Source organism: Elephantulus edwardii, unplaced genomic scaffold (assembly GCF_000299155.1).
Source record: "Elephantulus edwardii isolate Elephantulus edwardi_28Jun2011 unplaced genomic scaffold, EleEdw1.0 scaffold00087, whole genome shotgun sequence".
Lineage (NCBI taxonomy): Eukaryota > Metazoa > Chordata > Mammalia > Macroscelidea > Macroscelididae > Elephantulus > Elephantulus edwardii.
This window is the reverse complement of record NW_006399837.1, coordinates 6641095-6663196: the sequence shown is the minus strand read 5'-3', so window position 1 is coordinate 6663196 and position 22102 is coordinate 6641095. Positions and strand designations below refer to the sequence as shown.

Sequence of the window (22102 nt, the reverse complement as noted above, 5' to 3'; positions counted from 1 at the left end):
AGGCATCACAGGGGGGCTCACAACCTGGTCATAGATTACAACCAAAGAAGCCAAGCAGGCTGGGAGAGGGTTCCCTGATGCCAGCTCGGGTTCAGAGCCTGCCTGCCCTAGAGGTCTTAGAAGTGAGAAGATGCCTCCCACTGTTGTAGGGGTGACATGTTACAAATCCCTCAGTCAGACAGCAGACTGGACTCTGCTGACCGGCTCATGGCATTGGGGATGCTGGTAAATCCAAAATCTGCAGGTCAGACAACGGGAAATGCGCAGGATGGAGAGGACATGAACTTGGCTAGTTATACTCTGGAGGCAGGACAGGCCCACGAGGAAACTCCTTTCCGACTGACTGGGCTTATTACATCAGATGACATCATGAAAGGGGATCACATTGCAGATGACGTTAAAAGACCACAGTACATGATGAAAGCGTAACCAGCAAAGCTGACCCACACCCTTGCCACTGAGTCCCTTGTAACTCACACTGTCCCAGCGGAGACGCCCTGGAGAGGCTCCAGGGCTGTGATCAGTTGAAAGATTACCACATTGTCCTCCAGTGGAGAAGCTGGTGGGCTTGAACCACTGACCTTTCAATTAACAACTGAGTGCTTAATAACTATGCTACCAAGTTATCTTAGCCAAACTATGGGGAATCATGGTCTGGCCACGTTGACACGTCACATTAACCATCACACTGGGCGTGTCACTTGGTTCATGTCAGCCTTGGGTAATTGTTGTTTTATTTTCTTTTTTTCCTTAAAGAGGATATTTACCTAGCTGTATTCTTCCACTTCTGCTAGACATAGTTCTGAGAACCTTAAGGTCGATGCACTGGTATGAAGAAATGTCGGGCCACTTCATTGTGTTCTCAGCATAAGAGGCGACCCGGCAGCCCCTCCCTATCTAGGTGACATAGGACTTTTGAGGGAGTTTGTGGTAGACTTACCAGTTGGAAACCTGGAGCATACTATCCCACTCCTTGCTTGGAAGTTAAAAAAAAACCCTTGGTGATTTATGACTGCTAATGTTTAAAAATATATATATATATTCCTTGTGTGATCCAAGCTTCATCGGCCAGTGCAGTTCCAAAATAGCAACTGACTTTCTGCTGTTTATTCTGATACTGAGCCACGTTAATTCTCAGTGGCCCCTTGGTGATGTCCCATCCCCCCACCACCACCACCTATTCTTTCTCCACATTAAGCTGCCAGCGACTTTGTAGAATGGGAACCTCAGTTTGCTGGAGTCTGGATGATCTAGTCTGGGTCTCAGGCTAGTCTGGGCTCAGCCTGCAAGAACTCACAGTAGGAAAGCTTCGCGGAGGAAGGAAGGAAGCTGGTCAGTGGCAGGAGATCTGCCCGCGTGTCCTGCAGGACTCTGTGGCGTATGGAGGTGGCCATGCGGCTGACGCGATCTGGACTCAGACGTGGTTTTTAGCCTCTGAGAGCTGTGGTTGCTTTCCTTCCATGTAAACCAAGACTCGGGACCCTCACTATGTCTGTCCTCATAGTGTAGGCGTGGAGAGGGAATTACCGAGCCCTGCACTGTCCCCAGATCCTGGGGTGGTGCAGTTGCTCTTGATAACCAAAAGGTTGACAGTTCAAACCCACCCAGTGGCATCATGAAAGACAGGCCTGGGTGATCTGCTGCATAAAGATGGCGGGAGTGTTACGCCTCTGAGTCAGAACTGACCCATAGCTGACCCTGCAGTGGGTTTCCAGAGGCAGGAAACCACACAGGAGGAGATTGCCCATCCTTCCGCATGAAGAGGATAGCCGGGACCATTTTTTAACAGTTCCTTTAAAGATGAGATTCCTGATCCGAAGGAGGGACATTTGGAACAGAATTTCAAATAGTCATGGAATGCAGTCATAGGATCCTTGGAAACTGGATAAACCTCTGATTTAAAGACTGCCTTGTTAACTTAGATCAAAGGCAATTTGAAATTTAAGCTTTTAGATAGGGAAGTTTAGAAAAAAAAAGACTGCCTTGTAACATTTAAATCTTTTTTTAGTATTTTTTTAAATTTTTTTATTTTTATTTTTTGTGTGTGTACTGTCAAATCACATTAGGAAAAGGTTGCCCCTCCTTCTCCAGCAGAGCTTCTGGTGGATTCGATAACTCTTTTTTTAAAAAAAAAAAATCTCCTTCAATCCCAGAGGCGTGTGGTTCCAATCCACCAGGTACTCTGCTGGAGAAGGAGGGACAATCTCTTCCTGTACCAGTCAGATCTGATTTGTTGGTACACACACCAAAAAAAATAATAAAATAAAATATTAAATTTTAAAAATAACATCCCCTGAAGTCTACTTAGCACCTGAGTTTAGTTTAAACTAGTAAAGATGATTTGCCTTGAACAGTGTGCTGTTTCAGAATCTTTCTCTATAAGATCAAATTAACAATAACAATGCAAAAGATTGGACTGGAGCCTTAGGAGGCAGTGAGTGTATGTTAATGGAGAATGAGGACGGAGATGGTAGCCCAGAGCAGAGAGCCCCACGGGCTGAGGTCCAATCTGTAGCCCATGACGCCGCCCCGTGAGAATGGACTCAGGTTAGCGGTTAAGGTTTATACCTTCCCCGCGTGTGGACCATGAAAAGCCACGCCTGCTCTTCTCAGGAATTCTGGAGGTGGGGTCTTCAGGAGACCCCATCAGGGTCAGTGTCATCATGAAACCACCCCAGAGCTCAAGGAGGAGCTGTAACTCAAACTCTGTGGAAACACATTTCCTTTTTATGGTTTATTTTCCCTTGTTCTCCCTTCCATCATGCTCTAAAGCCAAACAGAGCATGTCTGAATGGCAAGGGTAAAATAAAGCTTACATTACCATAACCTTCACCTCCTTGCTTTTTTGAGTTTGATATCACTTAAAAATCATATTGTTCATGGTGACACATGACGTTTTCCTAATAGTCTTAATGCTTTTTTTAGGGAGAGCTGCTATCCCAGGGAATAAGGAATTATATTGTCAACCGAAAGGCAGGGTGTTCAAATCCACCGGCTACTCCTTGGCAGAAAGATAGGCATTCTCTTCCCATTCCGTTTACAGCTTCTGAAAACCCACAGGAGGGTCAGTTCTGACTCAGTGACCAATCGCTCACTAATGATGCTTTTTTTCTTACCAAAATAGAAAGGATTTCTTTCTTTTTTTTTAAAATTTTTATTATTTTGTGTATATGTGTCTGTGTACCGTCAGATCAGATCTGACTGGTACAGGAGGAGATTGCCCCTCCTTTCCCAGCAGAGCATCTGGTGGATTTGAACCATGCGTCTCTGGGATTGTAGTGCAGCTTCTTGCCACTAGGCCACCAGAGCTCCCCTAGGATTTCTTTCTTAAATCTCTGACAAAAAAGGAAAGAGTGCTTAAGATTAGGATGGAGGGAAGACAGGTGGAAGGAACTGTGGACAGAGGGACTGAGGGATTGGTGGGCCACTCATCCGTCCTTGGGTGGCGTGATAGTTAAGCACTCCAGCTCTTATAATGACTGGACGCTTCAGAGTGGCCGCCAGGGGGAAGTGACCTAGGCGGGGAGGATGTTGAGACAGGCCTGGGTTTTCTTTTTTCTTTTTAAAGAGAGAGCCATTGAGGAAGTAGTAAAAGACTTAGTCTTTTATTCAAATTTAATGAGCCCTGCTGGGGCAATGGATGTGATGTTGGACTGTTAATCAGAAAGTCAGTGGTTTGAATTTACCAGGCTCCCCAGGGGAGAAAAGTGGAGCGGTCTGCTCCTGTTAAGATTTACAGCCTTGAAAACCCTGAAAGGCGGCTCCTTTCGGTCCTGTAAGCCAGGAGCGTGAACTGAGTCAACAGCAGTGGGCATATTCCAATTTATCTTGTTTATACTCGTTGTTGTTGTTGTTGATTGCCTTTGAGTCGAGCACGACTCATAGCGACCCTATGAACAGAAGGCCTGAAGCCCCTCTACAACTATAAACATTTATCAAAGTTAATAGCATTTCTGGAGGCATGTTTTTTAGGAAGTGGGTGCCACTCCTGCTTCCAGTTTATACTTCTTAATTGCCATAAAATACTGAAGGATGGCATAGCACGTAGTGTGTAGTTCTGCTAACCACGAGTCCATATATGTCTTCAGCGGTGTGAATCCACCAGCAGGTCCAAAAGGGAGAGAGACGGGAAGTTTCCTCCTGTCAAGACTGATAGCCACAAACCCTGATGCTGTGAGTTGGAATCAGCTTGATGATCGTGAAGTTTGGGTTTTAGGGTTGTTTGTTTTTGTTTTTGTTTTTAGTGGAAGGTGGTGCAGACCGTTTATGATTGTCTGCTAACTCATAAAGGCCGATGCTGTAAGCCCACTCAGTTCACTCAGTCCTGCGGAGGACAGACCTTGCTGTTTGCTCCCTTAAAGAGTCATTAACTCGCTCACTGACTGACATCAGTCAGAACAGATTCATAGACAACCCTGCATTGTATTTCCAAGGCTGTGCGTTATCTGGGAAGAGAGTCTCTGTCTTGCTCCCTTGGAGCCCCTCATGGATTCGAACCGCCCTCGTTAGATTGGCAGCACTACAACGTGTAGACTAGGCCACCGGCGTCCAGAAAATCCTGTCGAGCAGATCTCCTCTGTACCACCTGGGTCACCATGAGCCAGAATCACTTCAATGCCAACAGACTTGCGTTGCTGTTGCTGCTGGTTTTAGACTTTAGAGGGGAGGCGCTTCCCAATCTTGTGATCACATTGCTGCTTTTTCTGACTTCTCCTTCAGGAGTCAGCAAAGTGTTGAAGAAGATCAACAAAGCCATCGTCTCCAAGAAGAACAAGGATGTTGTGACCGTGGCTAACGGCGTATTCGTTAAGAACGGCTTTAAAATGGAAGAGCCCTTTGTCACGAAGAACAAGGATGTGTTCCAGTGTGAAGTCCGCAACATGAGCTTTGAGAATCCAGCCTCCGCCTGTGACTCCATCAACCTGTGGGTAAAAAACGAGACCAGGGGTGAGTGGTCCCAGACCCGAGTTCATGCTTTGTGAATGGGCGTGTGCCTTAGTCACTGAGGTTTGTGCTGGCATCTTAAGTCCAGTGGCCCCTCCACAGACCCCAGGGGTCCTCTGTCCTTTTCTTTCCTGATGGGCTCTCCCAGCTGGTCTCCTCCATGCTCCTTGGATGCTGCCCGTACTTAGAGTAGTCCTGGGGGCGTCTTACCCCCCAGAGCACAGACAGTAGCACAAGATGCGGGTGGTCTTTCCTGCTGTGTTCTGCCCCTGTGTCCTCGCTCTGGCCTTTCTTAAAGATCTTTCTGCTCTTTCCCTTCTGCTTTTGCATCTGCTGTCCCCCACGTGTGGAATGCCCTTCTCTTCCTGTACGACTCTGGGTCCGCTGCCCCCTTACTTGCCCTGCCTTGTTTCTGCCATCTCGAGGCTGTAACTGTCCCCTGGGACAGGAGTACGCCTTTGTACCCTCTGTCTGGATGTCAGTGACCGCACCATAGCTCTTACAGCTCCCCATAATGATTACCTGATGGCCTGCACCTCTTCACAGGAAATGGCTAATGTCAGTGTTTAAATCTCTGGGTTTGTAAGCTAGACATCTAGGTAGCAACATTCAGGGAGAAAGGTCGGTGTTCATGTGACACAGGAAAGTTAAGAATTGAAAGATAGACTTCAGAATCTTTTTTTTTTTTTTCATAGAAAGACTACTTAATGCCACAAAGGCAAACCAGGGAGAAAGAATCAAGAGACAAGATTTTTGGAGGATTGGCCTTTTGGGATGTTTCTCAAATGTGACTTGTGACATACCTCCAGTAGACTTGTTGTTGTTGTTAAGTGCCGTCGAGTCGCAGGCGACTCATAGCGACCCTATGAAGGAGAGTCCTAGACGCTTGGGTGCTTTCATCCTCTCTCCAGGTTCATAGGGTTTCCGGAGGCAAGCTTACCTGGGTTTATGTTTAGAATCCAGATCCCAAAGGGAGCTGTGGTGGCCTAGTGGCAAGAAGCTGTGCTGCAATCCCAAAGGTGCACAGTTTGAATCCACCAGATGCTCCACTGGAGAAGGAGGGATAGCCTCCTCTTGTGCCAGTCAGATCTGATTTGATGGCACACAGCAAGAAAAGAGAAAAAAATAAACCACCAAAAAACAAATCCACAAGAGCTAAAATAGAATCCAGATCCCTGTACTCCAAGAGTTGAGCCTAGGAATTTGCATGAAAGCACGTCCCCTTCGTGTGTCCTTCAACTACCCAGCACCGTCTTTACATACATGACCGTTTGAGACCCATTGGAGAAGCCCGTGATGGATGGACAGGGATGCTCGGGGCGTGGTGGGGAGCACAGGGTGTTCTGTAGAACCCAGTGTTTGGAACAGTCAGAAAAATAGGAAAAAGCGGTTAAAAAATGTGGCGGGAGGAGATTTGGGCCATGAATTTGGGTGTCGTCTTTGTAAAAGTGATGGTGGAAGCCTCTGGGCCTCTGGCAAGTGTATACCACTCATTTCCGCGTGGTACGTCTCTAAGAGTCAAAAATTGTTTTGAGTCTAGCATTTTAAAAAATTGGGAAAGATAAGGACATCATTTGGAAGGCAATGCCTATAGAGATGAATTTTTTAACGTTTATAATTTCTCTCCCAAAATTTCCTAAACAAAAAAATCACAACTAGACCATTAAGCAACATTGTGGAAAATGGAGAAAAGATTGAGGCTTTTTAGGATCTTTTCAGGATCTCATCGACACCCATGGAAGCAGCAGTTAAGAAGTCAAAGGACGTGTTACAATGGGAATGCCTGCTGCCAAAGACTTTTCAAGGCTGATCCTGAGACCAAAGGTCTCTCTGACCCAACCTACAGTATTTTCCTTTACCTGAAGGGAGCTCTGATGGCAAGAAGCTGCACTGCAATCTCAAAGGCATTCAAGTCCACCAGCTCTCCGTGGGAGAAAGATGGCCAGTCTCCTCCCTCCTCCCTCCTCCCATGTGATTAACTGCGTCTGAAAACCCGCTGGAGGATCAGCTACGGGTCGGTTCCAACTCGATGGTACACACCACCACCACCATAGTGCATGCAGAAGCTGGTCCGTGAATAAGGAACACTGAAGCTGAACTGATGGCTTTGAATTCTGTTATTGGTGACTTTCCCTGGGGGCTAACAAAAGAATGAGCAAATCTGTTTGAGGAGTGCCGTCAGAATGCTCCTTTGAGGCAAGGAGACTTTGTCCCCCAGACTTTGAATGTGTTATCTGGAGGGACCAATGCCTGAAAAAGAACATCATGCTTGAAGAATGTCGGTGAAGAAAAGACTGTCAATGAAAACAGTTGGCACAGTGGCTGCAACAGTGGGCTCGAACATGGCAATGACCGTGAGGACTTGGGTAATGTGGATGCTCTCTTGTATAAACCACCAAGCCGTGATGAAGCTGTCTTTACTCAGTGTGTTCACCCTGACCTGTTGAAGCTTTACTTGATGGTGTATCAAAATCTTGTGCTTCCACCAAAAGGACTTAAAGCTCTCCTAATTTTCTGCTGAATAAAAGACTTTTTTTCTTCACCAGAAGCAGTTGGCTTCACAGTAAAGTATATTACTAATATATGCTGAAACAGAGGAGGACATGAAGCACTTACTGCAGAAGGTCAAGGACTGTAGTCTTCGATATGGATTGAAGCTCAACATCAAGAAGACAAAGATTCTCACCACTGGGTGAGTTGGCAGCACCATGATGGATGGAGAAGAGATTGAGGTTGTTAACAATTACAGCTTGATTGGCTCCACAGTCAAGACTTTTGGTACCAGCAGTCAGGAAATCAAAAGATGAATTGCATTACGTAAATCTGCTGTCAGGAACCTCTCCAGAGTACTGAAAAGCAGTGATGTCAGTCTAGAGACAAAGGTGTGCCTGATCCAAGCCATGGTCTTCACAGTTACTTGCTATGCTTCAGAAAGCTGAACAAAGACTAAGGAAAACAGAAGAATCAATGCCTTTGACTTGTGGTGTTAGAAAAAAGTCATGAAGATACCATGAATAACCAAGAAAACAAATAGGTCTTGGTGAGAGTGTAACTAAGTTTCTCCTTGGAGGTTAGGATTTGGATGCTCCATCTCACATACTTTGGACAAGTGTCTAGGAGGGACCGATCCTGGAAGAAAGACATCATGCTTGGAAGGGTGGAAGGATAGCTCAGGAGATAAAAGACCCTGGATAAGATGGACTGATATAGTAACTAAGGCAATGAGGGTAGGTGTGTCAGAGTCAGTGAGACTGGCTCAGGACAAAGCAGGCTTCAGAGCTGTTGTACAAAGGGTCATGATGAGTCAGAGGCAACTCGATGGCACATAACAACAACAACGATAATAATACATAATTTAAAAGAATTCTTTTACTCTCACTCTCTAATGTATTATTATATCATGTATTACTTTTTCTATGTACTTGGACCAAAAGCATGCTGAGCTACCTTCTTAGACCGTCCTGATCACTGGTCAAATATAACATATGTACCACTGACTCATCCAAGACCACACAGCCCATTATCATGCACAGTTGGTTGGATTCAGTTGACCCACTGGTGGCTTTAAATCACTGACGTTCAGTTAGCAGCCAAGAGCTTCACCATTGCACCACCACCACCTGGGCTCCTTAATAAGGACCATGCAACACAGGAGGAACCTAACTAAAAACCAAACCTTCATCCAGCGGTAGCACTTCTCAAAGGGTCTCAGTGGCCACGAAAGAGCTTCCTGAAACTAGATGGGCAGCCCGTGATGAGCCTTTCCCTTCCACATTGAAAGTTCTTCCAGGAGAGACCTCGTTTTCTTAAACTCGGCAGTCGATGCTGGACCCAGAAATTTAGACATAGATTTTCAGTTTCAGCTCTTCTCTGTTAAACAGGAAGGTCTGTGGAAGTCAGGGATCGCCAAGCAATCCTTGGCATTTCTGAAATCTTCATGGAAATGGAGCATTTATCCTTGATAACATCGCATAGGCCATGTTGTTGTTGTTCAGTGCCGTCGAGTCACAGGTGACTCATAGCGACCCTGTGAAGGAGAGTCCTCAACGCTTGTGTGTCTTTTGTCCTCTCTCCAGGTTCATAGGGTTTCCGGAGGCAAGCTATTATGGAAGTAGATGCCACTCCTCCTTCCAAGCTTGTTTTAATCGGGGAGCTCCAGTCCACACTGTCTGCATTGAGTAACCAGCCATTAATGCATTTGACACATCAGTGTCACAATGTTCAGCCTCACAGCAACCACAAGTGACCGCTGTACAGCAACTTGTACATCATGGCTATACGACCTAGAGGAATGTCTGAACAAAAACAATGAAAGACAGGCCCGAGGGCCGCGGATTAAAAGTCACCCACCTTTGGCTTGGTAGCATCGCTTTCTGTCCACTGGGCCAGCTGATCTCTCTCTCTATGTTGATGTTATTATTGTTAAGTGCCGATGAGTTGCAGGCAGCTTTCTGGCCCATCATACATATAGATTATCATAAAAAGCAGGAAAATTAAGTAAGTATCAAGGAGCTCTGATGGCATATTCTGCAGCCCATTGCACTGTTAGCCCGTAGACTGATGCCTCTGTCGGCTCAAATCTACTAGAAACTGCTGTGCTCGTGAGAAGTGTGGGCAGTCTCCTCCTATGGCGATTCATAGACTCAGAAACTCACTAGAGGGTCATGGTCAGTCAGAACCGGCTCTGCAGCAGTAAAAGAGGGTTCAGTACCACCGATTTTGATGAAAAGTCATTTTCTGAAAGGGGTTTACTGGAAATCAGCTAGAAAAGAGATTGTCAGTGAGAAGCGTGGCAGCCCTTGCCCAGAGAATGGCTGAAGTCTTTTCCAGATCTCAGATTAACTTCTTTTCAGCTTTATTTATTTTTTTTTTCAGCAGAGGAAAGAAAGTAGGAAATATAAACACTCTTTCTTGCAGGGGTTTTGTTTGTTGGGGTTTTTTTATAGGACTTCTTTTTAGCCCTCCTTTCATGTTTCATTTGACCTGCCCAGCAGGTGCCTTTTGCCCTCGCATCGCTCACCTGCCCTGAGGTCTCTTCCTTCTCTGTTCTTGACTCGGCAGGTATGATCGACAACCTGATCTCCCGCGACCTCCTCAGCAACCCGCTCACCAGGCTGGTCCTCGTCAATGCCATCTACTTCAAGGGTTTGTGGAAATTGTGCTTTCAACCTGAGAACACCAAGAAGCGCGGGTTTGTGGCCTCGGATGGGAAATCCTACCTGGTGCCCATGCTGGCCCAGCTCTCCTTGTTCCGCTGCGGTGAGTCGGGGCACGGGGTGGGCTGATTCTAGGATGTGCTGATGGTAGAAAGACCCCCAAGTGCTGGAGCTTAGGCCCGGGAAGAAAGCTGCATTTAGTACTTTGTTTCTTTTATTATTGCTATTTAAAAGCTTACATAGCAAGTTAATTTTTCACGCAACCATTCATGCATATATTTTGTCTCGTGGCAATAATTTCAGTACCCACAATGCAACAGCACCTCCCTACTTCCAGATCTATAATTCTGGATTCCATTAATCCTTCTTTACTTCTGTGACTTTAACTAAAAATAAAAGGTGTTGGGAGGAAGTATAGTTTTCACAAATGTTCATGGTAAGTCTTTGTATTATATGAAAAGATTGTATATTAATAGTTAGCAAGTAAGCTTTTAGATTATAAAGGGGGAAAGAGTAATTCACAAAATAAGAAATTTGTTGCATTTGCGACTTATTGTTATTGTCAAGATAAAATATCATTTAAATTTATTTTTCTCTTATCAAACTAGCAAAAATTGTAAGGCATGTCCGGTCTCAGCTGGAACTCTTACATTGGGAACACCCCTGAGAATTTCTGGTGGCGGGAACATTGTTCTAACAGACTCTTGACCAGTCAGAAGAATTCACACTCTGAGAATAATCACAGACCCTTGTTGTGTGGCATCGAGTCAGAGCCACTGGAAGGTTTTCAGAGGCTGTGAATCAAATGGGAGGCGATTGCCTGTCTTTGTCCTGTGGAGCAGCTGGTGGATTCAAAGCACGTGCCTTTGGTTTCACAGTGCCGTTCCTTACCCCTAGGCCACTGTGGCTCCCTAATCCCATCCTAAAAAGTAAAGAAGAGACTTGGGCTGAAATATTTACGTGTTTGGCTGTTAACCTAAAAAGTTGGCCGCTAGCATTCCCCTGGCACCTCCAGGGGAGAAGAGCTTGGTGACCTGCTCCTGCGAAGATTACAGCCTCAAGAAGAGCCTGATAACCTGGTTCTGTGAAGAATACAGCCTCGAAAGCGCCGTGTGCATATCTACCTGTCACCTGAGGTTGTTCGGAGCCTGGATCACCGCAGCAGCACCAAACAACATCCAGCAAGTAGTCACTCACTGTGGCTGTTTTGCTGTTTACTTTAAGTCAGTTCTGACTCAGTGCCCCCACACTAGGTGTGTGTAAGTTTGGTTTAAATCCACAGGAGAAGGATGGGCAATCTCCTCAGAAGACTGCCTGGAGGATCGGCTGTGAGTGAGTCCTGACTTGAGGACAGTGGCTTGATGAGTGACTTTTGTCTGGAGTCAGTCTACGTTTCCATAACCTGGCCTCTGTCTCGCCCTGGCTGTGCTGCCCTTGCGGCTCCATCAAGGCTGTGACTTCCAACTCACCTCACATTTGATTTTAGGTTTTGCCTTGATTCTTTAGAAAAGGTTTTGTTGCACACCCTTCGCTTATGAGAAAACACTTCTTTCCTCCTTCCGTCTCTGCTGCTTTTTACAATGAATGGACCTGCCTTCAAATCTCTCCCAACTCTGGAGGACAAAGTAATTACCTCAACTTCCTCTCCCTGAGAGGCTGCTAGTTCAAACCACCAGCCTTTCTTTAGCAGCCCAACCTTTGACCCAGTAAGCCCCACAGCTCCTTGACTGGCCCTGCTTCACGTCTTTATTGATGTGAGAATTTACCCTCATGAAAGACCACTCAGTCGACGTTAACAAGTCTAAGTAGACACCACTCCTCCCGTTCAAGAACAGAGAGCTAGGCCAAGTCTTCTTAAAGGACAGGAAGAGAAGGGACCCTGCATGCCCCTTCAATCTCCAATGCCTCCTGCACCGGAGCTGTGTCATTTCTTTGATAGAAAGGCAGAGACTAATAATAATGTGTCTGCTACATGAGAATCAATGCTTTTCCCAGAGCTTCCTGCATCAATAGATAAACATGTTACGTGCCAAACCCTTTGCATATGTTGTTGTTTTGTTGTTGTTGTTGTTAAGTGCTGTAGAGTCATAGGCAACCGATAATGACCCTATGAATGAAAGTCGTGACTGCAAAACTTTCATCTTTTCTCAAAGTTCATAGTTTCTGGACGCAAGCTTTTTTTTAAATTCCCTTAAGTGGATGCCACTCCTGTTCCAAGCCTGTTTTATTTGGGAGATGCACAAAAAACAGGCCCGAGGGCCCAAAAGCCTTTTTAAATACAAGGCAAAAATCTCATGTATCATCTCATTTAATTTTCATGGCAACCCTGAAGAAAGACACTGTCATCATCCCACTTTAGAGACGTAAGTTAAGAAACTTTCGGCTTTCGGCTTGGAGGAGGCCTCAGTGCGACTTTCTTCAGTCGTCCTGCTTCGGGGTACATCCGACACCAGCCATCTCCGCTGTGCCACTCAAGTTCAACTCCAGCGAGATTAACGTCATGTACCTGCGGTATATCAGTGGGGAAGTCGGTGCCACATCCACTCTAGCCCCTAAGATCGGCCTTTTGGGTCTGTCTCCAAAAAAGGTCGGTGATGACATTGCCGAGGCCACAAAGTTACTGAAAGAGACTCGGGAGTATTGTGAAACTGACCATTCAGAACAGACAGGCCCAGATTGAAGTAGTGCCTTCTGCCTCCGCCCTGATCCATCAAAGCCCTACAGGAATCACCCAGAGACAGAAAGAAGCAGAAAAATAGTAAGCACAGAGGAAGTATCACTTTTGATGAGATTGTTGGCATTGCCCAGCAGATGCGACACCAGTCTTTAGCCAGAGAACTCTCTGTAGCTGTTGACGAGATCCTGGGAACTGCCCAGTCTGTGGGCCACAATGTTGTTGATGACCGCCACCCTCATGACATCATAGGAGACATCAGCAGTGGTGCCTTGGAATGCCCAGCCAGCTAAGGACTACAGATGAAAATATTTCAATAAAGGATCATTTGTTAACAAAAAAAAAAAAAGAAAATGGCAGCAGGCTCCAGAGTTCATGTACCCCACGGCCAGGATTTAAATGCAGGTGTCCTGTGCTCTTTACGAGAGGGGCCAGGTGGTCCACGAGCCGGGTGTGCTTTCATCTCCCACCCTCTCTGGTCTTCAGGGAGAACCAGGCAAGTGAGCAGCTGGCCGGGGAGAATGCCAGTGCACGACCAGAAACAAAGGTGGGGCCATTTGACCAGTCCCCAAGCAGGTGTGAGTGCTGGCCTGCGAAGTGGCTAGTGGTTAGCATTCATTCTTCCAGGAGAAGGGCAGTAGTCAGCTAAGGTAGGGCCAGAGGGGGCTGGACGACATGGTGCAGGTGGAAGTTACCCCACTCGCCCTGCACACTGTGTTCACAGCTCGTAGCCCTGATCCTTTATCAGAACAGGAAGTGTGTCTAACAGCAGCCAAGGACCTCCATGCTTTTCTCTGGAGCCCTGGAGCAGGCATGGATGAACTCCTTCCCTGATTTCAGAGTTCATTACCTCTAGCAGACCAGAAACTTAACCACATCTTTGAGGACTTGGTGGCGGTGGCATGTACTTGTCATGTTCGTCTCTGAGGACTTGGTGGCGGTGGCATGTACTGTCATGTTCGTCTCCACTCAGCCGCGTTCCCATGTGACCAAGCAGAACTGCCCTGCAGGGTTTCCTAGTCTGGAGCCTGGACGGGAGCAGATGGCCAAGTCTTTAAAAAACAGCACCTTAGGAAGCCTCTGGGGTTGGTTTTCCCCCCTTACCTTCCCATTGATCTTTCTGTTTCTGCGAAGACCATCTTATTACACAGGGTTAAAGTGGAGATGGGGCTTCCTCACTCCGATTCTCAGGTAATCCCAGGACAGAGCCCAGGATAAGGGAGCATTCGCAGGTGTCCCCAGCGGAGGCAGCCAGTCGCACGGGCCACTGACCAGCCTCAGAGCACGCCGAGCGTCTCCCGGATGCGTCTTCCTTTAGCGGAAACTCTGCTCTCATTCTGCACTGTCAGATGTTCTAACGGCCTCGCTATTTTTATCGTATCGTATGGCTGACAGTCTTTGTTATAGAACAAAAGCAAAGAAAGTCTCTTTCTCCCCCTGGCTCTTCTCTTCCTCCCTCCCCACTCTCTGGAGGCCCCGTGCAGTTCTCTTTCCAAATGACTGACAGACATTATCCTCAAAGGAAAGAATAGTGACAGGAAAGAAGATCCCTTGTCTTCAGTGAAAGATGTGCTCTCCTGGTCGCTTCCCACGTGGTGACCTTTGGGGGATGTAGAGGAAGAGGAGGAGAGAATCAGTACTTTGGGGGGGCCCCCACTGTGGACCAGATACTATTCTGAGCGCTTCAGATATTTCCCTCTCATTTAATCATACATTCGCCCTATGAGGTACACACTTTTAATATCCCCGACGTGCCCATTCTGTGCACAGGGAAGCACCAGGAGGTCAGGTAACTTCAGCAAGATCACAGAGTTCTTGTCTCATGAGTTTGAAGTGTTGGAGGAAACGTTTCTGAAATCTGCCCCAAAGTCGGGCTGGTTTCCCCTCGCCGACTGTCTCGGCTCTTTGGTGTCTGATGCGAAGTACGCATGGGTCCGTAAGCACACCGGGCAGAGCACTGTCAGCATGACACTGGCCTCTCTGTCCCCCTCAAGGGGCTTCCCACTGATGCCCTTCTGCCAGGGCACTTGTACACTCTCATGGGTCAGCGCTCAGGGCTACTCAGTTTAAATATTTTAAATACCTGCCTTGAGATTTTTTTACATGGAATAGAAGGACACACAGATAAGTGTTGTAGAAAAGTAGCCAGCGTGCTCTTGGAGACGAGTATGGGGAGGCTTTGTCTCTCACGGCCTGTCCATGTGGTCAGGAGGGCTCAGTACCTGCAGAAGGACATCACACTCACAGTGGGGGAAGTCATTGAAGGAGAGGAGGCCCTTCAAGGGGCTGGACAGACACCGTGACTTCAGCAGCGTGCTTCAGGAGAGCAGACGATGTAGACAGATCAAGATTAGGCAGAGTTTTGATCTGTTGTCCTTGGGGTCACTGCAGGTCAGGGTTAGAATGGGTATAGTCAGATACTGAAGTGTGAGAGGAAGATAATATTTGACGTTGTTGGGCAACTTATAGCAATCCTAAGAACAGCAACTCTGAACCCTGCCCTGTCCTCAGCCAGCTCACTGTCTCTGCGACACCTGCCTCCATTGCCCCAGTCACTGCACAGTCCATCTCATCCAAGGTCTTCCTCTTCTGTGCTGACCTTCTGCGCTTCCAAGCATGATGTCCTTCTCCAAGGACTGGTCCCTCCAGGCATCATGTCCAAAGTATGTGAGATGGAGCTTCAAAAGCCTTACCTCCTCAGAGGAAACTGGTTTCACCCTCCCCAGGACAGACCTGTTTGTTCTCTTTCCCATTAAACATAACAGATTTCAAGTCCTTGCTTTCTGACTTTGACAGTTTACTGATTTCTGCATGTTGTGGGCTCCTCGTCTGTAAAACGGTGCCGTTTATGACTACCTCACAGGTGCTGTGGGCTCTCAGCGTGTCAACGAAGTTGGTTGAGGCCCAGCACCAAGTGGACCCTAATCAGTGGCCGAAAACCTGTTGCTGTCCAGTCAGCTGTGACTCATGATGACCCTCCACCGGGTTTTTAGGGCACTACTCTTTTTGGGGGGTGCGGGCACTAAGTCTTTTTAAGAGGAAGCTGCTCAACTTTCTCCCATGGAGCCGCTGGTGGAGTCGAACCGCTGTCCTTTGGGTTTGTCACTTACCGTGTAACACATTACATCATCAGAGCTCCTTTAAACAGCGGTGTCTGCTGTTGACTCCCCCGCCCCCATCTCCCTCACTCAAATACACAAGCAGGCTCATCTGAAGGAATGATACTGAGAGAAGGTAGGAGCCTTATTAACGACTTAAAATCTGCTCAACAGAATTCATTTGATTTTAGTGATACCCAAGGGCTTACTGTTATGAGAATGTCTAGACTGAAGAAATAGAACTCTTTGCTGGATAAGGAAGGAAAAATTCTTTTTCTCTTTGTCCTCCAGAGCCGGCTGTTTCAGGAAAAGGCAGGCTTTCGGTCTGGGTTCCTCTCACCCCCCTGCCACTCTCTGATGAACCGCATGCAGCTCCTTGTGCTGCTTTTGGGGGTCACCCAGGAGGCAATGACCCTGTCTCTGCTTTCTCTAGGGTCCACAAGCACCCCCAATGGTTTGTGGTACAACTTCATCGAGCTGCCCTACCACGGGGAAAGCATCAACATGCTGATCGCCCTGCCAACCGAGAGCGCCACGCCCCTGTCGGCCATCATCCCCCACATCAGCACCAAGACCATCGACAGCTGGATGAGCCTGATGGTGCCCAAGAGGGTGCAGGTGGTCCTGCCCAAGTAAGTACCCCGGTCGCCCAGGGAGTTTCAGTGGCTGGGACCGTTCAGAAGCAGGGCACAAGGCTTTTCTGTCAAAGGGTCTCCGAGGAGACTCAATCCTCTAACCTTTCAGCAGCCAAGCACATCAACAATTTATGCCATCATGAACTACACAGTCACAAAAAGTATTACTAATCCTCACAAGATCATTTCATTGTACAACAAGCCTTCAAACAGGCAACACTACGTGTACAAGTACAAACCAGTAGTATTGCAGACCCTGGTGTGCGGAGAACAGGTAGTCATCCTTCAAGCCCATCTGTTATGAGAGTCTGCTGTGTTCATCTGCATGATGTGTAACCTGATAAAACGGCTTCCAAAAGACTGAATAACTGACGCACTTAAGTAGTTCTTTATTTTTTTTATTTTTTTTTTATTATTATTTTAGTGTGCGTGTACCGTCAAATCAGATCTGACTGGTACAGGAGGAGATTGCCCCTCCTTCCCCGGCAGAGCACCTGGTGGATGTAGTTCTAAACTGTTAGCAATTAATGGTGAGACCACCACCCGCCTAGGACCGTCCACAGCTGTCCAGAAGACATTAATAAACTCAATTGCAATAACCATGTCACCCCTTCCTAATGTTTGCCTTCCCTTTAACCGTGAAAGGCTCTCGGAATCTCACCGTAAAGTACAGGAAACATTACACCTCTCTTGACCACCCCTGCCCGAAGGATCGTGGTACTCACTGTGATTGAGGTTCATGGCTCTTTGGCTGGATCTGGTAAACCCCAGTAGATATTCCAGACGAAGGAAATTGTCAGCACCCTCTGCCTCTTGATAAGGATAAGAGAAGAGGGTTTGCAGCTTGTTTGGGAGGGGCTCTCATGCCTGTGGTAAGACTGTGCCCATGTGCTGTGGGTGGACCTGACCCTTTTGTCCACTATTTAGAGACAGGATGTTGTTGGTTTACTTGGTGGTTTAATCTTTTTTTTTTTTAATTATTATTAAATTTTATTCGTTTTAGTGAACATTTACAGAGATTTTGGGTTTTCATTCCTTCATTGTTGGACTGTTTTCTCTACACTCCTCCCCAGTTCGTTCTTCTTCCCCCCCACCCGAATGTCTGTTTTAATTGTCCAATTGCCACAGTGCTTGTTGAAGCCAGTTCTGATTAATCTCCTTTGTCAGTGTGTCCTTTGTCATTCCCTAACTCTCCTCCCTGAGAGAGACTTCACCCTGAGTCATAAGGAAAAGGGGATGGCGTATTCTCTTAGCTACTTCCTGCTGAAAAGGGACGCTGTGGGTTTCAGGGTGAAGATCTTCTCTCACTACTCTAAAGGGCCCCTTTGGCAGTAGGAAACACATAGACTATTATGGAGATTGATTTTGGAATTTAGATTCACTGTTATCACTTGTGCTTAGCCATACATGTTCATATCCTTGAAGATGTATCACGGAAGTGTTGCAGCCTAGAAGATACAAATTTAACTAACAAGTTAAAAGTACATGAGTCAAAAATTAAAAAGCAATAATATTCCGAGTAGAGGTTCTAATAGTGGTCCAAATCAAGTTACGGTGGCTTAATCTTGGTGTTTAAATGTCAGAGGCAGCTTAGATTGTGCTCTCTGATCATACTTTTTTGGGGGGAAAACCTAGTTTTGTGAACATCTCTTCAGTGCATCACTGCCCATCGTTTATGGTGCATTTTCTGTGCTTCCAATTGCCAGGTTCACAGCTTCCGTGCAAACAGATTTGAAGGAACCACTGAAAGTGCTTGGCATTACCGAGATGTTTGATCCATCAAAGGCAAATTTTGCCAAAATAACAAGTATGTGCCCTTTAAAACTTGTTTATGAACTAAATGGAAATGTTAAGAACTGAGTCTCTAATTTGCCCAAGAGAAACAATGAGAATGCTTGTTGTTATTATTATTGTTGTTGTTTTTATGTACCATTGAGTGACTGACTTACAGCGACCCTATGAACAACAAATGAGAATCTCGCTCTAGTCTCAGGATCTCTGCTAGAATTAAGATTGTTTTACTCAGGATGTTCAAGGTTAAATTAATAGATTACCAAGCGATACTATTCCCCTTGGTCTATAAAGGAGCAAAACCCATTCATCCTTTCATTTCAAATGGGAGATCCACGCAATCCCACACAGTCAGAAGGACCTCACATGTATTGTCTCTGATATCCTAGAAACTGAATCCTAAATAGTTATCCATCTCTGGGGTTTCTTTTTTCAAATATAAGCATCTTTTCCTTTTTTAAAAATCAAGATTTTTGAGCTCCCAAATACTTGTTCATTCCATGTAAAAATAGTGGCATGCATGCACCATCCCTAGATCAATGTTTTTCATATCTGTGTCAATTAATCTGAAATAATTAATATAATATAAATTCAAATGAATCTGAGTAGAACTCTTTGCCAGTACATGTAAGTCATGCCTGGTACCTTTGTTGAAATAGAGTTAGGTCTGAAACATCAGCTGTTGGTCTTTAAATTGAAAACCTAGGAACTTCACCAAGAACCCCGGTGGCCACCCCGCTGCAGTGGGACAGAAGGCAGCCAGTCAGTCCTGATGGGGTCTGAGAATTAGAATTCGGATGACTTTGAGGTTATTCCCCCAACCAAAGGGATGGCTTGCAAATCAAATGCTTGTTTTTCTTTTCTTTCCTGGGAATAGGATCAGAAAAGCTTCATGTCTCCCACATCTTTCAAAAAGCAAAAATTGAAGTGAGTGAAGATGGAACTAAAGCTTCAGCAGCAACTAGTAAGCATAGGGCCTGGGGTGTGAGGGCGGGGTTTGTGGTATGGTGGGCGGGGCTTGTGGCACGGTGGGCGGGGCCTGTGGCTTTACCGAGTTGACAGGGACACTCCCACTCCTCTGTCAGGCTAGCAAATAGGTCCTTGTGTCTTTAGAACTGCCCCACAAGGTCTTCAGGCTTTGGCTTCTCAGAAGCAAGATTGCCAGGCCTATCTTCCAAGGTGACTCTGGGTAGGTTGGAACCACCAACTTTTCAGCTAATAGTCATTCACTCAATCATTGTGCCAGCAGAGTCCTATCTCAGACAGGCACTGTGAGTCTAAATAGATCCCATGCCAATGGCACTTAGATTCTGTTTCATTAAAGAAAAGCACTTTCTTTAGCAGAGTGGTCAGCTGATTTTTTTTCTTTTTTTTTTTTTTTTTTTATTTTTTCTTTAAAGAGGCCAGTACAGTGTTTGACTTTTGTGAAGTCTTTATCTTACTATCTCAGCTCTGCCATTGTATCACAAAAGCAGCCATCAACAGTATGCTGCGCTCACTGCAGACCGTGCCAGCTGCAGAGCCCCCCAGCCCCACTGCTGCGGGGGCCAGTGGGTCCACCGAGCGGCAGAGTGTCATCCAGTTCGGGCCGCCCTTCCCCAACTCGTAGGCCAAAGTCTGGCAGCCCAGGCCTGGACGCTGTCTGGGCCAGAGGTGTCACGGATGTGATGAGCAGGACTGCCTGCTGACCATGGAGGGTGAGCCTGGCCACCTCCCTCCACTGCAGTGCCTTCCTCTCACTGGCCCCCTGCCTCAGTTCCAGGGGAGCCCAGGACATTCTGGTGCCTCGTTCCTCTAACCCCAGACACCCTCACTGGCAAGGGCCTGGGTCCAAAGGGCACTGGGCTCTGCCCTGCCCGAGGCCATGTCCTTGGTCAGGCAAAGCCCTGAAAAGTGTGAGCCCAGGTGGTTCGGAGCGGGAGACTCAGGAAACGCTGGGTGCTCAGGGTCAAGTCTCGGGGACACCCCATTAATATATGCAAAACCCCTGCCTGCCTGGCACCTCCTCCCTAAATTATTGCCTCCCCTGTTCCCAGGGGCCTGCTAGGTGGCTGGGGTCTCCTTTCTGTTCTAGTGTATTTATAACGAATCCCCATGTACATATGTAAAGATTTTTAAATATATGTGCCTTTTCACTACCCCCCGAAAAAAACCCCCAAAAAAAAACCAGTAGAGGCAAACAAGTGCAGCTGTGTTCCAATAAAACTTTATTTACAAAAACAGGATTTGAGCCCTTGAGGTTGGTATGAGAACAGTGGTTTGCTGATCCCGGCTCTAGAATATAGCACAATCTAGCTCCTTTTTTTTATTTTTTTATTTTATTTTAATAGTTTTAATGAACATTTACAGAGACTTTGGATTTCCATTCATTCATTGTTGGACTTTTCTCCCTGCCCAGCCCTCCTCCGCCCACCCCAGTTTGCTCCTCTCTTTGAAAAAGTAAAAGAAAAATTCTTTCTTTGGTATACAATCCCCCCGCACCCCTCCCACTGCCCCAGATACACTCCACTATGCACCCTTAATTCTGAACTCTTGTGATAACTATAATACCCTATCGTATATTACTTTTAAATTGTTCTCTCCCTCATCTGTTTCAATGCAGTATATATAATTTATCCAGTTTGTCTCAGTCTTACCCCAACCCTGATATCAGTCCCATTCTACAACAGTGGCACCATGCAGTATTTGTCCTTTTGTTACGGAGATATTTCACTCAGCGTAATGTCCTCCAGGCTCACCCATTTTTAATAATATTGCATGAGGTTTTTGTTTTTCAATGCAGCATAGGATTCCATTGTGTGAATATACCACAGCTTCTCTATCCATTCATTTGTTGATGGACACCTGGGTTGTTTCCAACTCCTTGCTATTGTGAACAAACCTGCAATAAACATGGGTGTGCATACATTCTAGCTTCTTGTTGGTAGAAAAGACCAATCTTCATATTGAAGCAGAAAATCCTAGCAAGGCCTTGCAGGCTAATCACCCGTCAGGTTTGTACAGAACAAAGGGATGCATTAGCAAAGAGTCAGTTGAATTGCAGTGGGACACCTTGCAGCCTTGCTGATAATTAGAACATCCACATCTGCCTTTTTCTCAATGGAGAAAGAAGATAATAGAACAATCTTAAGTTGTTTTTCTCCCCACTAATTATCCGTATGAGGTGGGAAGAATAGATTTCACTGAACTCTGTAAGCTCATAAAGGGTCTGTCTTAGCTACACTTGCAGCTGGGTTGAATATTTCTGCTCATTAAAAAGTACCATTTATACCCACCGTAGACACTCTCATGCCTTTCTTGAATAAGTTTTTTTAAATAATATCTTTAAAAACAAAGACACAGAGCCCAAGGGCTTGGATAGTGAAGGTGTTTCTTGCCATTCTAGATGAATATAAGCAGCATCTAAATTTGATCTAAAGTTGGTGACCGGTTTTCGCAGACAGTGTAGCCATCAGGACCGACTCCATGATATGTGGCGTCCTGTGCAAGATGAAAGTGTCAAGCCCTTTGTCTAGGACTTAGCCAGAATTTCACAACAGCAGTAGCAGGGCATCAAATGAAATGGACAGCACATGAGTATGGAACACTGCGTCAAAGCCCAGGCCTAAAATAAAACAACCCAGGCCTCATACCCATGAAGCCAGCCTTTTTTTCCCTATATTTTATTAATTTTCATAAACATTTACAGAGATTTTGGGTTTCCATTCATTCCTTGTTGCACTATTCTCTCTACCCTCCTCCCAGTTTGTTCTTGTCCAAATGCCACAGTGCTTGTCAAAGCCAGTTCTGATTAATCTTCTTTGT

The 22102-nt window shown here is 46.2% G+C and overlaps 1 protein-coding gene across 1 annotated transcript in view; it reads left to right on the top strand.

Moving 5' to 3' along the window:
- SERPINE2 (serpin peptidase inhibitor, clade E (nexin, plasminogen activator inhibitor type 1), member 2) overlaps window positions 1-22102 on the top strand; it is a 29776-nt gene that overhangs the window by 1123 nt on the left and 6551 nt on the right. The window contains exons 2-6 of the mRNA XM_006890283.1: window positions 4720-4947; window positions 10006-10203; window positions 16306-16504; window positions 18214-18314; window positions 19176-19262. Coding sequence (XP_006890345.1) covers window positions 4720-4947; window positions 10006-10203; window positions 16306-16504; window positions 18214-18314; window positions 19176-19262 — 813 coding nt within the window. The remainder of the gene's footprint in view (window positions 1-4719; window positions 4948-10005; window positions 10204-16305; window positions 16505-18213; window positions 18315-19175; window positions 19263-22102) is intronic.